Source organism: Amblyomma americanum, chromosome 1, assembly GCF_052857255.1.
Source record: "Amblyomma americanum isolate KBUSLIRL-KWMA chromosome 1, ASM5285725v1, whole genome shotgun sequence".
Lineage (NCBI taxonomy): Eukaryota > Metazoa > Arthropoda > Arachnida > Ixodida > Ixodidae > Amblyomma > Amblyomma americanum.
The window spans coordinates 96,605,151-96,628,352 of record NC_135497.1 but is presented as its reverse complement, the minus strand read 5'-3'; the positions used below and the strand labels follow the sequence as shown (position 1 = coordinate 96,628,352).

Here is a 23,202-nt window from a genome sequence, read left to right as displayed (position 1 = left end):
CGGTCCAGCCTGGAACAAGGTTTGGGTTGGCAGCACAATTGGAGCTAACATGCGCTTTGTGCGGTACCGTCGCAAAGGAGTGGTCATCACCGCGGAAAGAAGGCCGCAGAATCTTTGACTGCAACAGAGACAGCTCTCAACGAAGCGGTTTGCAAGTTCAATGCAGGGACCCGCCGTGCTTACACAGAGTACTGTTCGATACTTGGGCTGCAAACTGGCCAACATGCTCTTCGCAGAGCAGCGGAAAAGGACGCCTTGCGGAAAAGAAAGCAGCGAAAGCACTTCAATCTCGAGGCAAGGCATCCAAGAAGCACCGTGTTAAAAAGGACACAAAAGACTACAACCCCGGTGCCTTTTGATGAGTGAAATACAAGGTGCAACTTCGGAAGCCATTTTCTCAAAACTGTTTTTTTTTGTCATTTGCTCTGATTGTTCCGCTGATTTCTTCGCGACCGCTGGGGCTATTTTGATACGGTTTTTTTCGCTGCATTCCTTGAGAAATGCTTCAGGTCGTGACATTCTTGGTTTTCCGGCATCCCGTTTGCTAGACTTATTGATTCGACTAGTTGTTCACTGTTTAGGTGCCCATTGTAATGTCTGCTCATAAAATATTAAAACTAAAAACTTTTACATTGTAAATAAAAAAATCTAAATGTCATGACCTCATCCATTCATTTTGGAATGCAAACACACTTTGAAGAAGTCTTCTATCTTATTTGTGAGTCGCTCAAGCCTGGTACAAGATGAAAAGGAGGAAAATTTTTTAAATAAAAAAGTTGTTGAGATATCAGTTTGAAATTTTTATGGTGATATCACAGAAACATTACCAGTAACCCTGCCAATTTTTATCAGAATCCATGAAGAAATAGGAAAGTTGTTCCCGAATGCCACGTCCCCCCTTAACCGCTAACCAACGTATTCGGTGGCGGCATCCATGGGAGCCACTGAAACCCCCCGCCCACTCGCTGAATAAAAAAAAATCCTGTGCCGAGGCTCAGAATCGAGCCAGGGCTTTCGGGTGTTTGAGGCAGAGACGCTACCACTCCGCCACGACAGCTCATGGTATAACCATCAATAAAGGCGCATCTAGTGAATGCACTCTTCCTATGGCAGAAATCTCCACGCTTTTGCTACGTAATATACTGGCCTAACAGAGCTAGGCCATCAGCAATTTTTCTGAACTGCCTTGTACCTTGTCTCCCGTCCCTAATAAACGATTTCCGCTAAGTGGTTTGAAGTTGACTGGCACAACCGGGAATGGTTTCGCCGGTGCGAGCGTGCGAATACACAAGTGCTGCCTTGTACGATCACCAGACCATCGTGGCATCATAATTTTTCATCGATCGTGGCGATCATCTGACCAGCCTTAACAGGCTCCTTCAAAGGTTAACTAGAACTTGAAGCGGCACTTGGAGTTCCTCTGCTGTTTGGCACTTGTATATCGAGGCGCGTCAAAAACAAAACCACGGGGCACGCAAAGCTCATAGACGCAAAGCGCCATAACAAATCGAAACTCTCCTGGCCGCCTGTGGCGCCGCCAAGCATCGGTTTTCTTTGCTTCACATTCAGGTTGTCTTTTGTCTGCCTTTCTTGTGTGATAAAAGTGCACTATCGGTTTTAAAACAAAACTTAGTTCAATATTGAACCGCGCAACCTTCCTTTCTCAGCCTCAGAGATTCGCGGTACATGTAGGAATAAATATTCCCCCAAGGTGTCGTCTATTGTCTTATGACGTCACCATGATACCTGTATTTTGGTTCTTGCTATTTTCTACCTTACAAGAGCTTTGTTTTCAGCAAGAGCGGCGTTTTTGTGATCAGGAGCTGGTATTCTATCGATACAAGCCAACTTCAATTTCTCCTCAGTGTCCCTTTAAATGGAAAAACTGTTCTACAACAGCATAAAACAAGGCAGAAAAGCTACTTGAGAAAATGGATGTCGGCTTACTCTATGCTTCGTTTGTGGGTGCTACACACCACAATTTCTGTTAACAAATATCTCAAAACTTTCCTGCTTAGATTCAGGGCCAGAATAGAAGTTTTTAGGCTACTGCACCCTGGAGGTTCCCTGCATTTCAGCATGCATAATCCAAGAACTTTGTGAATGTGTTTGGCTTGGACTGCAGATTCATAATAGAGCGACTGGTACAAAAGCGTGGAATCAACACAAATACACTAATCAACTGCTATTCCAAGATGTGCAACACACATTTACAAAGGTATTTTTCAAGCTTGTGCAGCAGAAGCGTTAGAAACTACAACCATTTTCATTTACACCGGGACAAAATTATGGTTTTTACCATCTTCCAGGTCTGCAGCTCTGGCACACTCATTCAAAACCACCTCCATGCTTACAAAGCATATCTGAAAAGAGCTTCTAGAAAGCATGCAATATGACTTGCCTAGTTGTGAACCAAACTGTGGTTCCAAGGCTGGGCACTACACTAGAGAAGCTCGCCGTTTGAGCTGGTGGTGGTGGTCCATTCGAAGGAGTCCCACTTGGTGGTGCCCCAAAAGCTGGCTGGTGAGCCTGGGGTGGCAAATGAACTACCAAAGAGTGGCGGTCCACCTCCCACTCCAAGAGGTGGGGGTTGAGCTGCAGCAGGGCCACTTATAGACAGGCTTCCCAAGGAACTCAACACTTCGAGCTGCTGCCTGCTGCTGCTGCTGTTGCTGCTGTTGTTGCTGCTGCTGTTGCTGCTGCTGCTAAAAAGGCACAATTTGCCCTCATTAGATACGAAATCTATCAAATGCAGCATTACAAAAATGACAGGGTGCTTACACAGTGCAAGTAAATACAGTATTCGACCAAGTTTTCAGCATTATTTTGAACAGTGACAAACAATTACAACGCTTGGCGAGCAAGGCATGATGGATACTCACAGGAGCCTGAGATGGGTTGAGACTGGCTGCTGAAAATGCTGGCTCCAAGCCCTCGTGGCGTTTTTGACAACACCTGGCGGTGGTTGGCGTGGTTTGTTCAGCAGAATGCTACAGTTTCCTGCCATCGTCAAAATGGTTTCCGAAAGCTCTTGACTCACACCACTGCAACAAGAAAAACATGCAACAGGAGGCACCTTCAATCAACTGAAATCTGAAAAAATTGCGAACCTACAACAGTACAAAGTAATAGAAGCACCTTATGGAGCACATTTTAACAGCATTGTACAGACCAAAATATCAGTACACAACCTGACAAACATCAATGTAGACAAACCTCAATGCACGAAGATGCGCAGTACTGAGTGTGATTTGAAATACTTTCCCTTCTTTCCCTTGAGTAAACTGAAAAGCTGAAAAAAAAAAAGCTAAACAACCGTCTGCTTCTTCAAAAGTGTTCTTAGCTCAAACTGGTTATGTCGAAAGGTACATTTATCAAGCTATATTTTAAAATATTACATTTCACTTCGTAATTTTTTTGCTGTGAGAAACATTTTGTATCAAGGACGCTCTGAAAACAGCCTTTTTCCCAGTGTGTCAGAAGTTTTCCAGCTGAAAAAGTTATTGAGTTATAACTTCAAACTTTCAGTGACTAGCTTATAAACAAGTATTTTGTATGTTCCAGAACGGTTTTAATATTTTTTTTCTCCAAGAGATATCACCTTGTTGATAAATTTTTTCTTAACTCTCAACTTTTCTGCAGATTTTTTTCGCAACATTCACATTAAGTATTTGTGATTAAATAAATTTCTTCAGAAAGCACATTCTACTGCCATCATTTCCATGCATTTGCATTTTTTACACCTCGCATATTTTGCAGGAAAAAATTCTGTCCGAGACCTATGAAAAAGTTCATTTTTCCATTTTTCTCACTGTCAGCCAGCGGATTTTTTTTCCGTATAATCATAAAACAGCGGATTTTTTTTTCATATAGTCATAAAACAAACAAAATGCATGGGTAATAACAAAATCCATGGGAAATGGGTAATGCATTCAAACAAATTTATTTACAGATGACAGGTATTCAGGAAGCTGCTATGTTAGGCTGATAAATGGATTCTGAAATATTCTCAATGGTTGAAAAGTTTAACCCAACCCACGATTGGGTGCATATCAGGTAGTGGCATCACTCAGTATGCAGGTGCATAATGCACAACTGATTATCACGGTGTTGACAACGTGCAAGCCACATGCTGCCGCCCAGTTCTTGTGGATATGCAATACATGACTGCCAATTACCGTAGTGGTTTGCAGGCAGCAGAGTCACAGTTGTGTGTAGAACACGCAACATCATCCCATTGAGGCCTTCCTCCTACAATAATACTGGCAGTCATGGCTCCCACATTTGTACCAGCCACAGTGATGAGGGACTATTCAGAACACCCAAAAATCTGCACATTGTACACAATGCACTTCAGCCATGAAATTTTATAAATTCTTACATCAAAATTTGTATCAGCCATTATCATGCTGAGATTCCCATGTACACACACATGAAATGCAACTGCCCTTTGCAGACTTTTTCTTCTCCTTTTTTTGAAATTATCAGCTGCCAAGTTGATGATCATGAATTTTTATGACACAAGGGCATCTACGGCCAAAGAGTGCCATGGCACAAGGTTTTTTTTTTTTTTCTACTACTCAAAGTAGAGATCAAAGACCCATTTCCCAAGCATTTCACTCTAAAGAAGCCAAGCACCAAGTAGGGGAAAGCTTGTACCCACTGTATCGCCGGTGGGTGCCCAGCGGCACCGGGGATCAAACCCCTCGGCGGCAACGGAGTACAGCCCTTACACAAGTGCAGATATTATGTGAGTGCATACAGCATACTTTCTAACATTGTACAATACCGATTAATGATATCCTTTTACTTACCCAGCATATTGCTGGAGACAGGAGAGCATAGTTGCCAATGTTTCGGTTGGCAGCTGAGCACTTTTGGGCAAATTCTCTTCCTTGACAATGCCACCCATTATCTGGGGACACCTTCGCTTCAGGAAACTGACACAGGCTTGTATGAAGGGCTCCTAAAATAAAAGAGATATTGCATGAGTAAAGGAACAGCAAAGTCATGCTGCAGCGATACACAGTTTAAGAACTGTTATAGGACAGTACTATGAAAAATGACAGGAAATTTTTGAAAGGTAATGCAACATATGATAATAAGACTTCTTACATATTTGTTAAAAAAAAGAAATTTCCTAGATAGATAGTGGATGCATAATTATATGGCTCAGAACACGAAAACGAAAAATTGTACACATGCATAGAACTGCTGGCTTGAGATGTAACCTAAATATATTCACACATGTTCGGCTACCAGAAAACCATCATTAAAGTCAATGCCAAAGCTTTTTCAGAATGTTCTCGATCACTAAAGAGAACAAGTACCGTATACTGCTGTGTTGTATATAAAGAAATAGCAACAATTGGAGATCAACTGCTTCAAGAATCTTTGCTCAAAATATGTCACTGGTGTGAAGAATGGAACATGCATTTAAACATTGATAAGAGTGTACTTCTCAGAGTTACTGGAAAAAAAAATGTTCGTAATTACCAATATTGCCTTCACCACAGCCACATTAGAGAGGTCTTACAATATAAATATCTAGGAATTACTCTTAACAACCGATTAACTTGGGGCACTCATATTTCTGAGATCTCTTCAGCCGCTTTCTCTAAGCTTTGTTTCTTGAGACGTAAATTAAAACATACGCCTACCAATATTAAGCTTTTAACTCTTGTCAGGTCCAAACTTGAATATTCTTCTGAAATTTGGGACTGGCACACCAAGAAAGATATCTATCAACTAGAGCTCTTCCAGAGGAAGGCAGTAAGCTTCACTTTTCATAAATATAGAAGATCTGATTCCCCAACACAGCACATGAAAGACAATAACATTACGTTGCTTCATAGGCGCATAAAACTTAACCGTATTTCTTTCCTTCATAAAATTATCACAGGTCTCCCCCAGCATTTCTCCCCCTTCATTCCTCAGGCACTCCACTGCTCGAAGGACCCGCCATAGTAGGGAGCACTCCTTACAGCCTCTTTTTGCTAAAACAAACACATTTAAGCACAGTTTCTTCCCTCAAACAATAGCAAATTGGAACGCACTCCCTGAATCGATTTTTAACTCTCCTAACGTGCAACAGGCACTAAAAACTTTTTTTTGCTTCACTAAAAAGGAAGTGACTCTCCTATATTCAATTTTCAGCATGTATTTCTATTTGCCTTTGCTATGTTGTACATCTTACAAGTTTCATTTTTGCTGTGTGTTGCATGAAATGCTTTCACATGGTGTTGTGATTTGTGTTTTTTCATGTCCCTCCTGCTTGGGCCAATGCTGGCAAGCAGTATTTTGAAATAAGTAATAAATAAATACCTATAAGTCAACCCCCAACTCGCACCTCTCGCTGGCCAAAAAAAAAGCATTTGACTCCAAATATAAGTTAATGATCCTGCCATACTGACTAGAAAGCATGTGTGAATATTCGATAATTTCGAATATTCGGTTGAATAGTAAAGCATCAGATATTCGATTCGATCCAAATGTTTGGTATGGAAAATTTCGAAGCATTCGTCTAGAGCGAATAGAGTTTATGAAACTCTTGCCGTGTGTGGTTTCGTTTCAGTGTATCTCCTCCGGGATGACACTGCGGCGCGTGCAACCAAAGCCCCAAATCTGCGCTGAGTACCTGCGCTCCCGTGCATGCTTGCGGCAACAGACGCGAGTTGGCCGGCACTGGCGCAAACAGCTGGCCAGGACCTGGTGCCTTGTAGTGTCAATCTGTTCATGCACAGTGGCTCCCCACGGAAACCGATCACGCTATGCTAAATCTTTTTAACTGGAGGACGCACAGCTCCCTTGACTTTCACGGAACGAGTCTGAGCTGACTGCAACTGCTACAGGCGCTCTTCTCCGCATGAATCTGCTGAACAAGCGCGATGGCGTGAGCACGAAGGGGAGTTAGTATGATACATAGAGATGGGTGCCCCTTTCCGATGCCTGACATGGGGTGACCCTTGAACACCTGGCAGCTTGCTAATGTCAAAATTCGGGAATGAGGGGGGGGGGGGGGGGGGGGGGGTGATGCGCGCAAAGAGTGTACATGCTCATAGGTACTTATAATTGTCTACGTTAAGAGTGACTTTGTCATTCAGGACTTTCGTTCACTTCGAAAATTTTCCGCAGCACATTTTCTAAAGGCATTTTTAAACATGATGGAACTTGAACAAAAATTTTGGAGTCTCATGTTATGCCCGGTAGTCTCCGGTGCCTTTCTTTTTTTCCTCCTGAGCCCCGTGTCACACATTGAAACGGCAGCAAGCATTTAAAGATAATTTGCTCACAAGATTTGCAGATCGCCGCGACAACTCAAAGAGGACCATTTCTGCAAGACAGTGTTTCTGAGCGATCTTCAGTATTGTCACCAACGATGCACGCAAAAACAGGGGCTGCCAGAGAGCGCTGTCGTCCTCGCTCCGCGTTATAACTTACATGACAGAACCGCACATTTTGTCATTCCCAGAATGAACGGGGCTCAATGACAGCCATGCAGCTCGCAGAATACATGTGCGCAACATCAGCGGTTTCAATCATACTTATCTTTAGCAGCGCAGATGGTACTGCGTGCCATGCACCGCATCGTTCCTTTTTACCTAACGTGGGAATGGCGACAGTTCCAGGTGGCCACCATGCCCTCTTAGTCGAACCCTCTCTGCTTGCCTGTCACTTACACCCCAACGACACGAGGAAAATGGCGAACAGCCCAGAAATGCACAAATGAAGCTCACAGCAACATACTAAACCAATAGGAAACTCAACATGGCACTATCCGCTTCAGGAGATCAGCACCAGATACATGCTGCTCAGTTCGAAAAATCCGATTTTCTTACTTTGCTTATTTAGAAAAACTTTTCAGAAACATGCAATAGCCCCACATAAAAGCTGGCGGCTTCTCATAGAAGTATGAAAGAGTCCAAACTTCCAAACTGCGAAAAGTTTTCTAGCGGCTATAGTAACTTCGGCTGATAACCAGCACGTGCTAGCGATTACGGTAAAACTATAGTTCGCCTATACATTGAACAGCAAGTATTTTTTTTTAGAAGAAAATTCTCGATAAAAAGACAGGGACACTTTTCAGGAGAAACAAGGTCGTGTTCGTGCAATCAGGAGGTTTGATCGAAACCCTGGAGGCTCCTGGACAATACGGGAGAGTTGCCAGGTATGCACGGGTGCGCAGTGCGTACGCCTGTCATGGAGCCGCCACATGAAAACAACAGCTGCACAATGGCGCAATCGTGATTAAGAGCCAAATGGAGGCCCCGCATGTACGTCTCATACCCCACAGATACATCGGCACCACATGCAGGTCGACTGCCCCATTTTCTGATGGCCATTTTTTCAGAAAGTCCACACAGGTTCAATGCATTCTATTTTTTATGTAATGGCCTTGTATGTTCAAAAAATACATTAATTTGAAAATGCCTACTGTGCCATTGAATTTTTCTTGTGTGCCAGAAATATTTGAAATTCTCGCTTCGATATTATTAGAAGAAAATTACTATTCACTTCGAATTCGATTCAAACCAAAAACCACTATTTGCACATGCCTACTGGCTAGCCTTTAATACAAGATGTCTACAGCGCATAGCTCTAAAAAAACAGATAACAGACAGGACAGCTATTTTTCAGTACTTTTTATTAGTCCCATGATAGTGTTAGCTTAAAGAAACAGATGCTTCACAATGCAATCGCAATGCCAGGAGAGATCAAAGGTGATTAAACAGTGCACCTTCCTGCTTTCCAACTCGCATGCGGCCTTTTTGACTGGCCTAGCAAGTAGCAACCCAAATTGTCAAATACAGCTTCGGATTTCGGCACGGCATGCTTCGGAGGTTACTGGGAGGTTACCGTCAGCACAAACGAGCCGGGTGAATGGTGCGGAGTTCCAACATTCATTAGCGCAGTCAATTTATATACAAATAAACTTTTTTTTTTATCGGGGAGCATACTACCCGTGGCTAGGCCGAAGCTACCTAAAGTCTGCAAACAGGTTAGCTCAGTGTATAGGTCAGGCCCCCCAATTTCATATAGTCTTTTTTTGTAAAAGAAGGTCGACTTATACACAACAATACAGAGTACATAAAACCTGCTTTCAAAAAATCTATACATTTCAGAACTACAGCAGAAAACCATGGCAATTACTCAATCATGAGTGGAGTGCACCCACAACTGGCATAACCAAGCAAGTGCAAACTAAGGTAAAGAAAACAATACCTCTTGTATTGAAATATCTTTGCCACAGTGAATAGCGCTAGATTTGCACGGAAGCTTTACTTCAGGCTGCAGTCCAGCTCTATAACTGAATACATGACAAGTGCAGAAATACCACTAAACGAACACTGCTGAACTGATTTAGATGGAATTAATTTAAATGAACTGCCCAGTGAATAACGCTAGATTTGCAAGGAAGCTTCAGGCTGCAGTCCAGCTCTATAACTGAATACATGACAAGTGCCGAAATACTACGCCAAGGACACTGCTGAACTGATTTAGATGCAATTAATTTAAATGAATAGGTTGGAGGCTAATCACAGTTCCGAGATCCAACTTTAATTTGAAACTGGAGCTTTTAAATTAAAATTTGGAAATGAATGAAATTAGCAAAGAATCTTAAGCCCAGTAGTTTGCTACATACGACACGCTAATTCCTGCAACAGTTTAAAGACAGCCCAATACTGCATAATGGTATAGGCCTCGATTGCAAGGGAACCACAGCGAAAATATTCTCCCAAGGAATACGATGACTTCCTCAGAGACCATTATTTCAGCAGTGATAAATGCAGCATCCAGACTGATGGCTGCAGCATACTCAAAATTCGGCATTTTAAGGTGATATCCAAGCACGAGGGAAACAGTAAAGGGGCATTAGTAAGAGAGAAACCACAGTAGGAAATAATACTTTCTGCTCAAATATAAACAGCACCTAAGCAACATACCTTGTGCTCGAAGATCTTGTCATTGAGCCACTTGTCTAGCTTAAGATACTCCCTCCGAGAGGCCAAGCAAGCCAGGTCAATGACCAGAGGAAAGGAGTTGCTGCTGAGCAACACTGACAAGGCCTTCAGATCCTGAGCAACATCCAGAATCCGAGAGAGACGCCCTTGCTCACTTTCTCCACCACGCATGTACCAGTCTGCCATGGTGTGCATAATCAGGGGGCGAACAACGTTGGCATGGCTCTGTAATACACACGAGAAATGAACAAAAGTAAAACAAAAGTAAGTCTCAAGCTTCAGGTTGCTTTGGCAGAGATGATATACCAAAATACCACAATCTACTGAAATATCCAGAACAATTCAGTCATGAACAAGGATGGATGGGGTGCTTACGCATGTGTCGCGGTTTTTGTGAATATGAAAACCTTCGCTGATTTCTCCAGTTAATAGGCACCTTTAGCAATACCATGTAGTATGTGTATGGTATCGCTATTATCAGAGTATCGAAAGCCCGCCCACCACCAGTCCGCATGCGCTGATTGGTCCCGACGCAGCTGGCTTCAGCTTTGCCTACATTGATGCAGCAGCTTCGCCGTTGCATTTGGCGGCAGAAATTTGATGGTGATCTGCTTTAACTGGTAGACGACATGATCGGCAGAACAGCTGTCTAGAAGAAGACAAACCTTGCGGCCTGACTTCTCCAGTACGGCATCCCAAGTTCAGAGCCACTCGATGAAAAGATCACGTTCCATCCAAGCCTTCTTATAAAATGTGTATCAAACCGGGAGGCCGGGAGGCCTTTCGTGTTTTTGAAACAGCGTGGTGACCTGCTTTTGCCGATAACCAGTCGCCGTAGTTTGCATGGCCCATCCATACTTGCAGAGAGTAAAGTCGAGACGCGCACTTTGATGTTCTTTCCACCATGGCATGCACTGCCCTTCAGGTGCACTGAATATTATTATTATTATATAACCCACGTCTTTCATAACCATAACCACTGAGCCCCCGCGGTGGCAGCTCTGTGCTAACAATTTCGAGAGTGTGCATGCAGTAATGCACCCGACATTAAGAAAAATCGTCGTTGACGCGCAGTTTTCATTTCAAAAGAAGAGAACAGTTACTCAGGCTTCTGGCAATTTTGGGGGGGACATTCATAATTTGGACCTGCAGACAATGCGGGCATTTTTCCCGCTGCCCTGAAGTCCGAACTAATGAGGTTTCACTGTAATCTGTCGAGTAGCATCGGGAACACCCGACTTGTTTATGACCGAGAAAGACAGTACTACACAACTTTATATCTACTGAACAGGACAATACAAAAGATTAATTAGAGTAGGCACTTAGCCATAATGGTTGTTACAGGCATCACTTTCACCACAAGAAAATTTAAATTGCACCAGTTCTTCACCTGAACATTCCAGGCTGCTTGTAGTACTATGGCAGAATTTGGGTGGTTGCTGAGGAACACAAACACGAGATTTGTCAAAAGCTCCTGACGAAAACCTTGCATAGGTCCCTGGAAAACAAAAGAGCAGTTTTTGCATGTGCATACAAACAATCTCCCAAGGCTCAAAACAAGCAGAACGTTACATAGCAGTGACGACAAGCAAAAACCTAATCAATTGAAAACCATGGAAGCATACTGTTTTTTGGGCACACTTGCACCCATTATGAAAAAAAGAATGCAACTCCAGCAGCTGCAACACCAATGCACATATTTCGAGCTCGATGGGACCAGGATAGCTGCGGCTCCCGGCCATGCTCTATTCAAGCAGGGGAAAGACTGCAGCTACACCCAAGGTAGTGCTCGTGCACGTCACCAGTCAGAGCCAATGGTCACTGGCTGTGGGATTCATTAGCTACTCCTCCTACGACGTGAGTGTAGGGCTGAGAACAAGAATGAAGGCGGGGATGTCAGACCATGTGGAAGAGTGAATGACAGTCTCCACAGAGTGGTTACCATTGTGGGCTGAGGGTTGGGTAAATGCAGGAAAGAAAGTGGTGTGAAAGTCATAGCTGCAGAGTTGTCTCCAAACCACGACCTATCAATGGGTAATGGTAGGATTATGAAGTTGGGAGTGCCCAAGCATCGAGTGAGGCAAGGCACGATAACTTGCCTTATGCAGTGCAAAAAGGTCAGGCCGGTAGTGATGAACCAAGAGCAGTGTTTAAAAATAAACATAAAAACTCACAGAAATACTGAATATTTCAATAAGTGAAAAGGCACAGCAAAAATTTTTATACTCACTGAAGTCTGGAGAAGCCCAAGCATTAGCAAGTCCGGGCAATGCTGAACAGGATATTTGAACAAGTCGTGTACGTGAGATGAATACTGCACTTTTTCTGACAAGTTCAGGAGGGTCTCAATTAGGTCAAGAGACTTCCTAAGAAAAGAAGAAAGGAAACTCTTTAGAACTATGCAGGAAAAGGATAAATTATTTTTGAAGCAAATGCTTGCTAACCAGTTTGAGACGTCTCTATTATCATCTTCTGGAAGTGCCTTCAGGATTTCCATTGAAACAGGCCGATACTTGTAGTCAGTCAGGCAAACAATGTCGGAGTTTTTCATTATCTGGTGGAACAGCGATACCTAAATAGAAGAAGAAAAAAATAACAAATATTGCTGCACTTGTGCTACTTTTTGAATGCACTCAATTCTGCGAACTCAACCTAGGCAGAATATGCAAAATTAGTTTGCATCCCTTGAATTCACAATGAATTAAAACCTTTTGTGACTAGTAATACAGTTGCCGAGCAATTTTTCGGACTTTGAGGGACCCAGAAAATGGTCCGAATAATCGAAAAATCTGTGAACTTCAAAAAAAACACTTTCCTGCAAAAAACCGGTTTTATAAGTCCCATGCTGCGGCCCATGTTCTGCTAGCAAGCGATATATTGGACTGTACCTAAGCCACAGTCATGCTTTTGTCATGTCCACAACACCTCACGTCACGATGCCAGACAGTGTGACGCGGCCGCAAATGAATACACACGCCGCGCGAAGCAAGAACAGTCAGTTTTCATGGGCAATGACGCTCGCGAAGACCAAGACAAGAGATAACTTATGGGAAGACACAAGATCCTGAGAGTGCACCCCCACCTCTCCATCCCTCCCCCCGCATCTGCTGCCCAGCATAGGGTCGTCCAAGCCGTGGCAGATGGTGCAACTGTCAGTTTTCAACATTATAGCAAGCTCTTTGCAGGCCATCTCGAATGACAACGATGAAGAACCAATAGCCAAGCCTAGCCAAGCCTATCCAAGCCAGTCCGCTCGGTTCACTTCCATCAGCGCCCACTGACTCCGTTTAAATCCAAGTTGGCGCCTTTCACGGCGGCGAGAAACGGGTTGGCTGTGGCAGCAATGCCCGCTCGCGTCTATATTAGGCCAAAAATATAAACTTTCAGTTAAAAGCCGATCTCCACGGTATTGTTCGCATCTGTTTTAGTCCGAAAAATCAAACTTTTGGACTCCACAGAGTCAGAAATATCGGTCATGAAAATGTGCGGGTTTCTAAGAGGTACCTGACGTTTTCTCAGCGAAGTCCAGAATATCGCGCAAGTCCGAATTATTGGAGTCCGAAAAATCTGTCAGCTACTATACCTAGTAAGAGATATAAACCTTATGCACTTCTAGAGTTTCTCAAGATCCTTCCCAGAACAAAATAAAATGCCAGTATACTGTATCAATACCATTCCTATAACACAAGATATAATCGTGAATTATAAAAATTTAAGCCCTCTTTTTAGTTATTCTACAGAGCAAACTCAGTTACACAAACCAGGCACTTAATTACGATAAAATGAGCACGGTGCAGTAGAAACATGGCCAACAAAGAACAGCGTGGTTGCTTTGCGCATGCAATCACGTCGATAAGGCGGTGTGACTATCTGTGGAGGAAGGAAAGGGGAGGGGGTGCTTGGATGTCCATGTGTCCCCTCCATAGGTCTGCCCCACTGCCTTGGAAAATGGATTCGCCTTGCGTCCATTTTGCACAGCGCTATAAAATCATACGCGAATGGTGGCCAGGGCTGCACACTGCTAGTCACTGGAAATTTTTTCCAGTCACTGCACACACTGCTGTGTGAACCATTGGCTGATGGCCCTTATACCCTTTTACCAAGCTTCAAGCTTCTTGGCTGTAGCAGCAGCGCAAGCAGGAAAGCCCACAGCACATCTCTGCGATTCTCTACGTGTGCCTGCACCTTCGTGCCTGTACTCTCTCTGGTAGGTTGGAAACCCTTCTCTACGCAACATTCGCAATTAAGAAGCCCCTCAATGATGCCCTTCAGACAGCGGGACCACAAGGTATTAATAGCGGTTGTAATATATACTGCGCAAGTAACTAGCATAGACAATGCTGCAGTTTGCAAGAAATGGTGCCGCATCCGCAGAGTCGGGGGGCGACTCCGACAAGTAAAGTTAATATTTCTATTGTAAGTAGACATTGCAGTTCTCATTTTAGACCTAAAAAAAAAAAAGATCAACATATGCCAAATTCATTTTTTGAAATCGTTTTAACCAAAACAAGGTAAGCATCTTCCAGATGTGCATCACAGCTTGCTGGCTATTGAGTACGAGTTACAATAAGTGATGAGAGAGAATTGACATAGTTTTGAAGCCATGACTGTGATGACACAACGAGAACATTAGATAAAGTGTCACAGCTGTACATTCTGAGGCATTGCTCCGCTACTTTAGACATACTCTGGTACAGATCAAGAGGCTCCACCACCTTGCCAAGTTTCATCTAGTACAGTCAAACCTGGCTATAATGAACAGCACGATTCACCACAATTTTTTCAATATATGAAGTAGTTCAGTATAAGTAGGGAATGAACTCTTTGATTTAAACAAAAAAAAACTTATAAAAGTAAGCAAAATTCAGTTTTCGAAATACGGTTTTAACCAAAAAAGGCCAGTATTCTTGGCACTCTAGGGATAGCTAGCTGGCTGTTGAGTACAAAATACGCTCAAAGTTAATAATTACCTAAGTAGGCAAACCAAGGGCATGGTGCAACAGTGGTATTGTCAGAAAAGAAGTGCAGTTGTGCGACACAAGATATCGCTCTTCTAGCTTGAGCACCTCTGCAGACGTGGAAGCACCATCTCCTCATCGCCTCCTAGCTACCGTATTTACACGATCGTAAATCGATTCGAATATATCACACATATCACATTTCTGAAAAAAAAAAAAATCTTGGAGGTCGTTTACGCTAGGCCTTTAATAACAGAACGCGATAGCACTATCCTGCGGCCTCCGCTTATTGCCAGCCGCTATCGATTGCCACGCGCGGGCATGCCCGTGGACACATTCCAAAACGAAAACGTATTAGTCACTGGACTACTCGTCCACACTTGCGCCCTCGTCCCCGCTAGTGCTCCCGTCGTGATCGCTGCTGCGGTCCCACAGCTCGTCGTTCTAACATCGTCGTGCAGCGAAAGCCCACACTTTGCAAACAGCCACATCACGACATCGCTTGAAACAGCTGAAAATTTTGCCTCGCTGCAGCTGCCACACCTGTATCACCCTTTGTGAACGTCGAACTTGCGGCCTGGTGCACAGTTGTCCGTTTCTTCGACGTAAAAAATGACAGCCATCCTGAATGTAGCCGTGAACGAAAGCCAGTCGCTTACCGGACCCGGAGCACAAGTGATGAATTACGAAGCACTACATTAAAATCTTGTGAAACGCGGCCAGCAGTAGTCAAATACGTCAGAGCCAAAGAGAAACTACATGTGAGCAGAGTCGGCTCTTCCATCAGCTACCGACACTCCCCGGTGCCGCTGCCGTTCCGAGTGGCGGTGCTGCTGCGATTGGAACAGCGGCCCTTACATCAACTAGCGAAGCTCCCTTCAGCGCCGAGTGTGCAGTTGAAAGTAAACAAAAAAAACTTGGGGGACGACGCCTACTAAGAGTAGAACGCGAATGCATTATCGGGCCACCACCGCTTATCAGCAGTCACAATCTGCGGCCATGTGTAGGGAGTGGGCTGGTGCTGGTTTGCTGCTTATCAACAGGCACCATCGGCTGCCGCGCGCGGGGTGGGGATGCCGGTTTTGCGTGTTGACACAGCAGCTGCTCAAGGCCAGCACCAAGAGCTGTAGAATGCCTGATATTTCGTTTGTCTCGCCTTTATTTATGGTGCGATGCTTTGGTTTCGATTTTAACTCGACCACCCCACTTTGGATTTTCAAATTTTGAAAAATGGGTCAACTTACAATTGTGTAAATACGGTATCACCTGCTTAGAGCAGTTAACCTGTTGCGCGAGTTAATCAACTGCTTATAGGACACTGACACAATACCATGCATTGCAGTTCTGCCTACTGTGATGACTGAGCAGCAGTTCCACCACTGCTATCAACATGCAGACCTCGTGATGCCCCACACTTGCACTCAACCAAACGGTAACATGTCAACCTACTTTTCAGAAGTGAACTTCCACTTCCATTTTTGTGCTCCAGATGCCTCATTTAACTTGAGTTACTCTTTTAACGACGGCAGCAATATCTTCTTCAAGCACAGCACTAAGTACTACCATTTGTACATTAATAAAGGTAAATAAACTGTTCATGCTGACAAAAACGCCAAGATACTGAAACTGAACACAGCAGAGTACTACATAATCACTGGGTAAAGTCAGCAATTCATTTGTTGAAAAAATTTTCCATAGGAAATGCCATAAGAATTGCTTGTGTAATCACTAAGCCACCATACACGTGAATCTCAGAGAAATCCGTCTCGTTCTCTTGCACAAACTTATACATGACCCACCTGAGAGTCAGGGTTTCTCCAAACTCTGTATAGCCGATCTGTAGGGAAGGGCTCACTGCCTAGCCCTCTACAGAGGCCATGCCAGAGCAGTTTCAGACCTTGTCGGTCCTTTACGAAAAACCCTGGGAAGTCCAGTTCACTAACCACATCTTTCCAGTTCAAAGTTGGTACCTGCAAAAATTCACAAGCAACAAACAAACATTTAAATATACAAACATACAAGAGCCATAAATCACTAATATACACACCAAAGAGACAGAAAACAACAAGGTAATTACAATAGGATCTAGCTGGGATCTGGCTACAAGGAAAATCTATATGCATTTTCTTAGAATTCCCTCAGAAAAATTTTTGTCAAGGTTTCAGGCTACTCTCAGCCTCCAAGGGGGATCACTAAACCCTCCTTTGAAATTCAGGCAGCAGCTATAAACTGACAACTGATTGGTTAATATTTAGTATAAACGACAGGAGCCATGTTCCTTAAACAGCAGACCTCTTCGATTTTCAGTCCTGGGCTACTTGCTGGCAACCCGTAAGGACAGCCCCACATCTGCTTCTCGCGGAGAGCCTGAAAGTTGCCAGAAATGCATTCAGTTTCTACCTCTGACAGTTCGCAAAAGAAGTCGGGATAGTCAAGCATGTCCGAAATACTTGTGGTCCTACTTTTCGGTCGGTTACTATGCATACGGACATGTTCAGTGTCAAGAACAGTGTTTCCATGCACTGTTCAGGAATTTTTGTTTGTTCAGTTTACCATATCGTGAACCCACTGTCATCAGCCATGCAGTATTGCAGTAGAACCTCACGTATACATTTTAAAAAAGTGTTAAAAAAGCACCTTATTAGCAAGACATATCCAAAAACACTGAGATTGTGAAAAATGATTTAAAAAGTACTGATGGTTTACTGACCATTTCCTTACTAAAAATGACAGTGAGCACTTGGCGCAATGTGAGATTTTTTTTCTAATACTCGTAAGCAAGCCTCATTCATGTAGTTTTTGACTACTAGTCCCGCAACAAAAAGGGAAAAAGCAGCCAGGAAAACTCTGTTGTTACGTTTAGCATTTTCAAATGCCCCATCTCAATTCTGTACTGCAGAGAAGCTACTCTGGCAGCTGAGCTCACTGCACAGAGTACATGCCTGTGTCACGTGCCCCCTCTACTTCCACTCGTTATTGCATTATCATTAGATAGCTTGCCCAATCACACTTTTGCACTACGAAAGCATTCTGGCAGCAGACTGCTACTGCACTCCTGCTCTTCCAAGTCAGATGCCCGAGCTTGACACGCTCGTATGTCCGTGCACTGTTCATGACACTTTGCGTCATTGCACTCGTGCATTAGCTGCCTGGCAGCCAATTACTGGTGTTGCATGCCACAAACTCAGCCCTGTTATATGCTAGCACAGCTTGTATTGTCACTAAACCTTAAACCTATCATGTGATCAGAATTTGATGGAAGTCCTGCTGTGCTGATGAGGAAAGCAAATGTCTGCATAGGTGCTTTCATGCATCACACTGAAAATAAAAATGTGTGATAATGCTGACTCTGAATATCAAATTCACAGCATACTTTTGGGTGCAGTGCAGTTCATAAAGATGCTCAAGTAGACATGCGATGTGTATATTGAGATTCTCAGGTATGTGAAGCCTCGTGTGTGCTGTGACCACATGCATGTGCTCTGCCGTTCACGGCGGGTACAATACAGTTGCCTAAATGCCAAGCGTTGACAGCATACATTGAGCGCCACTTCTGGGGAAGAGCCAATTAATTTAATTCACACGTGTACTGATGATCTTCAGGATATGTAGTATGTGAATGCCAACAGGTAAAGACATGATCGGCATGGCTCCAGAATAACTCAGTTTTCATTCCAGCATTGTAGTCACCTGCAGCCTACCCCTCTGCACATGCACAGAAGGAGCAGGAGCGCACACGTAGGATCGCTTTGCCAGCATCTGTTATCGGCCTAAACTAGTGGCATTACTCATGCTAAAATCTGAGTTGCCATGTCAAACAGGTTAGCTTTAAATACACATAGTCCAAATGCAATCCATAGCGAACAGCAGACAGAAGACACAGCAGGAGAGCCCAGCTTCTACTACGATTCTGCAGGAAGCTCCTGGCAATTAGCACGCGTGGCCATAATGATATCTTCTGCCAGAGTGGAAGCTGCAGCCAGTCAATTAAGAATCTGGGACACGTAAATCAAAAGGGCTAATGGCAAAGCACACAAAGCGCTGCACTCTTTGCAATGCACTAGCAGCCCCACTAACTCATTCTTCTCTTAAAAATAGGTTGTGGGGACCTGCCCTGCAGCCCCCTGAGTTTGCTTTCCCGCGAGGCACCGTGCAGCAGCAGTCTCACCCCGAGGATGAACGCGTTCCCTTGTCAGTTACATTAACTGGCAAGAGAGGGCGCCAGCGTCGCTGCGCGGGAGACTGCTGAAGCCCGCCCGCGGAAGATGGGGTCTCTTCGGCTGGGATCGTCGGCACCGGGCGGACGTGTCGCTCGCCGGCGAAGAAGCGACGGGGAGACAGGCTCCCGTACTCGTCCCGTCCGGCCTGCAGAGTTTATATCCCTTGCCCTAGCGCAGGCGAACATTCGCTCGGAACCTTGCTGGTGAGTCGGACGACCTCGATTCATTAGCGTACCTTGTTGCTAGCTGGCGTTATTGTTTCTGTAGCAATAAATGCCTGTTTGTGTCAGCCAATGTGTCGTTCCTTTGTTCCCTCAGAGCAAGGCCCGCCGTGGTTGGCCTGCGCTCGGTAGCGTACGCGATCACGGGGTGGGGTCCGGGCGGCTTTGAACCGTGTCAGCCGCGATTGAGTGGGGAGAACGTACTTATCTCCCCAATTCAAACCCCACAAGGTCTAGCATATACCTTAGGCCCATGCAAACCAGCAAAAGAAAAGCTCGCATGATGACCCCATTTATGTTTCAGCTGTCACTAAGCCAGTCAGCTCAGAATTTTAAACCTTTTAATGTAGTACTTATGGGAGCCTAGTAATATACAAACTTCATTGTAGCGAAAAGGTAAAAGATTGTAAAACAGTTTGATAAAGCCAAAGTTTCCAATATAAAATTTCGCCTAAAACGCACCCAACAGAAGCACAATTTAGTCAGTGAAGGGACGGCACCTTAGTCAACTCTTACTAGAGACTAAGTAGAGACCTTTTGCAAAAAGGTTTAATGCAGTTTTGAAACCACTTGCGGTGATTCCAGAGACCACTAAATACAGAGTGCCAAATGCCAGTTGGGTCGGCTTCCCCGCATAGCACTGCCAGCATGCAGCGATGGCAGGTTAAATGCCAGCTAGGGAGGCTTCATCACATTAAAGCAGTGTCGCGTGAAAAATTGGACGCAAGAATGAAAGCTATCACTATATTCACCACCTCAGAGACAGCCGACATCAGTGCACGATGGGCACTGGTAGGTCACAACCGACTGTGCCACTGGTTTCCGGGGCACAATCAAAGGACGCAAGACAAGCGATGCATGGCGACCACATGGCTACCAAATGTTCATGCTGCCATATCTGCCATGGCACTGTTGGCAAGTGTGAGATAAGGGCGCAAACCATGGCACAAGCACTTGCTGCACCACAACCAGTCACTTGTGCTGCGAGGCAAAGCATGCTGCCTGCCATCCGAGCAGGTTTGGCACTAGGCATTTTGACATACATCCGCTTTATGGCTAACCATATTCGACATGTAAAGTAAGATTGCATCTGTTTGTTAAAAATTGGCTGTGGTATAGCTCTGGTTAAACCTGGTAGGTAGCGAGATCTACAGGCCAAGACTACGCTTAGGCTTCGCTGTGGTTAAGCGATGTAATGCTACTGATTATTTACTTGGCTAATCTCTGTCTATGCTTGTTTCATTCCAAAGCTAAGTCTGGCTTCCTTCAGAGATGCCAAACTCGGCACGTCATCTTCTACCACCGCAGATTCACTGTCTGAGGCTGAGCGAGCTCGCCTAGCCACGTTGTCATTACGACGCTTATCGAAACGTTTGACACGCTCTTCTTCGGTCTCTTCGGCACGCTGTCTCCTCTTTGTTTCGTTCTGACGCCGAAGTCTGGCTTCTTTCTGCCTAGCTGACTCACCGTTCTCCATAACGGCCGAAGCACAAGGCAGCGTTTCTTCGCGTCGAGTCAGCGTGTCGGCTGCTGGCGTAGCCGGCAAAAATTCGGCGCTTGGAGCAAGGCGACGCAGGGAGACGATAACTCGTGAGGCCAGATCTCGGCGTCGGCACCGGAAATACCTCGTAGGTGGGGATTAGTGGAGCCAAAAGCGGCGGCCAGTTTCTGCGAAGGCAGCGGAGCCCCTTCTGTACCCTTGCTATTGTCCTTGCCCCCGCATAAGGTTCCCATCGCAGCTGAATGGGACGATTAGCTATGGACAGGGGATAATTGAGGGGCTTTACCCACGTTGTCTCCCCACCCACGTCTGGAGACGCTAGTTCGTATGCCCTCATGTGTTTGGTTGGCCTCTCCTGCGGGCCCCGAGCGACGACACCGGTAGACGAGACGCTGACGTGACGCCGAACAAACACTGCGGCTTGCCTCCCGCTATGCAGAACCGTATGTATATACACACTGCGACAGCCCCTCTCCCTCTACTATGCATGCACACAACTGGCGAGGCGAGCGGCGTCTGCTCCACGACGAGCGCAACGGCGGAGTGACATCATGCCAGATGGCGCGCCGAGCGGTGCGACCACGGCCGAGGTGCAACCACGGCGAAAGCGCGACCATGCTGAAGAGGCGAAGCAGCTGCAGTAATGTAGCTCTCGCTACAAAATATTTAGGGAACAGTTTGATATAGCTAAAAATTCGTAATATCAGTGTTCGTTATACTGAGGTTTCACTGTACATGTACATTGCACAAACTCTGTCTTGATACAGTACCTCCAAAAAACCTACCAGTACAGTCTAGACCACGAACAGTCTGAATGGGGCTGGCTCTGCTCCCATCCCAATCCTTCCACTGTCTTCACAAGAGACAACACACTACATCCACCCAAACACTCTCCACACAACTCCACGCCTCACTATGCAATTCACAGCTGAATTTTTCACAAAAAGCAACTCTCTCTGATTTACAATTTTTTTTTCTCACACAGCTTACATTCTATAATCTCTGAAAAATATTTATAGACTTCTTTGCCCTCTAGATAACTTGATAAAAATTTGAATATTTTATATTTGTTGAAAAATAAAATCAATTCATCTGAAATTACTTAGTATTAAACCTTAAGGCTTTTTATTCACAGAAAAAAAAAATGCCTAGTGATGCGCAAAATATTTTATTTTGTACAAATTATTCGTTAGACTAAGTTTTGCTACCGTTTCGAAATAAGATTGTAGCCATGGCAGGAAAAAATTTTTTTCGCCCAAAACAAGCTGGGATAATGTTTGGCACAGTAACAAAATACACCATAATTTTGTTAAAGGAAACAGAAGATGATCGAGCACGAAGTGTGGATCAGTTGGCACGTTAAAATGGGCAGTTAAGTCGTCAGTAAACCAACCAGGTCATAGAGTGCTTGGATGAAGACATCAATGTTCCAGGTGACATTGCTTGCATTAGCATCCTTGTCAGCACCCCAAGCAGTTGTTGTTGAGGATCCCAAGCCCTGGAGTGGCTCGGAGAGCCCCGAATGAGTGTTGGCCATCATGGACAGCACCCGAGATACCATGCATGGTCCTGGGTCCCGCAGACCCATCTGCACCAGGCTCTGGCGACACTCCTCCACACTGCACCCACATAAACAAAACATCAGCCATAAAGTCCCTTACAGATTCAGGCACACACAACGTAAAATTTTACTGACCACAGGAACAGGCTGGAGTGAGAAAGGGACAAAGCATAACAATGACATGCCCCATAAAAACACTGCTGTGAACAAGTAGTAGATAAAGAAAAGAAGCAGAGCAAGAACAGGACAAACTGCATATGATGCACAAAGACAGCCTAACCTTGACGTGAAGCCATAGCCGACTTCTTTGATGACGTCTACGTGCGACAATTCCATCTGAAAACGAATACACATACGTGAAAAGGTTGGTTGGTTCATTTATTTGGTTTAACGTCCCAAAGCGACTCTGGCTATGAAGGACGCCGTAGTGGAGGGCTCCGGATAATTTCGACCGCCTGGGGTTCTTAAACGTGCACTGACATCACACAGTATGCGGGTCTCTTGCATTTCACCTCCACCAAAACACGACCACCGCGGCCAAAATCGAACCCACGTCTTTCGGGTCTGCAGCCGAGCATCATAACCACTGCACCACTGCGGCGTGGAAAAAGACTGACATGCTTAATAGAAGCTCACACGAGGGCACACTTACTGGTTTTGACATATTTGAAGATGGCTCCGTCATTCCTTTTGCCATCAGCACATCTGAAGCTTCGCCGTAAAGTAGTGGCGCTAAGACTACTGGAACTCTATCCTGAGGAAAATCTAGACACATGTGA

General features: G+C 44.7%; 1 protein-coding gene across 1 annotated transcript in view; it reads right to left on the bottom strand.

The window, feature by feature from the left end:
• Not1 (CCR4-NOT transcription complex subunit 1) overlaps positions 1-23,202 on the bottom strand; it is a 145,462-nt gene that overhangs the window by 103,674 nt on the left and 18,586 nt on the right. The window contains 13 exon segments of the mRNA XM_077646286.1: positions 2,402-2,421; positions 2,423-2,515; positions 2,517-2,705; positions 2,883-3,044; positions 4,815-4,966; positions 9,945-10,187; positions 11,353-11,460; positions 12,193-12,328; positions 12,407-12,534; positions 16,720-16,890; positions 22,256-22,481; positions 22,704-22,759; positions 23,076-23,188. Coding sequence (XP_077502412.1) covers positions 2,402-2,421; positions 2,423-2,515; positions 2,517-2,705; positions 2,883-3,044; positions 4,815-4,966; positions 9,945-10,187; positions 11,353-11,460; positions 12,193-12,328; positions 12,407-12,534; positions 16,720-16,890; positions 22,256-22,481; positions 22,704-22,759; positions 23,076-23,188 — 1,797 coding nt within the window.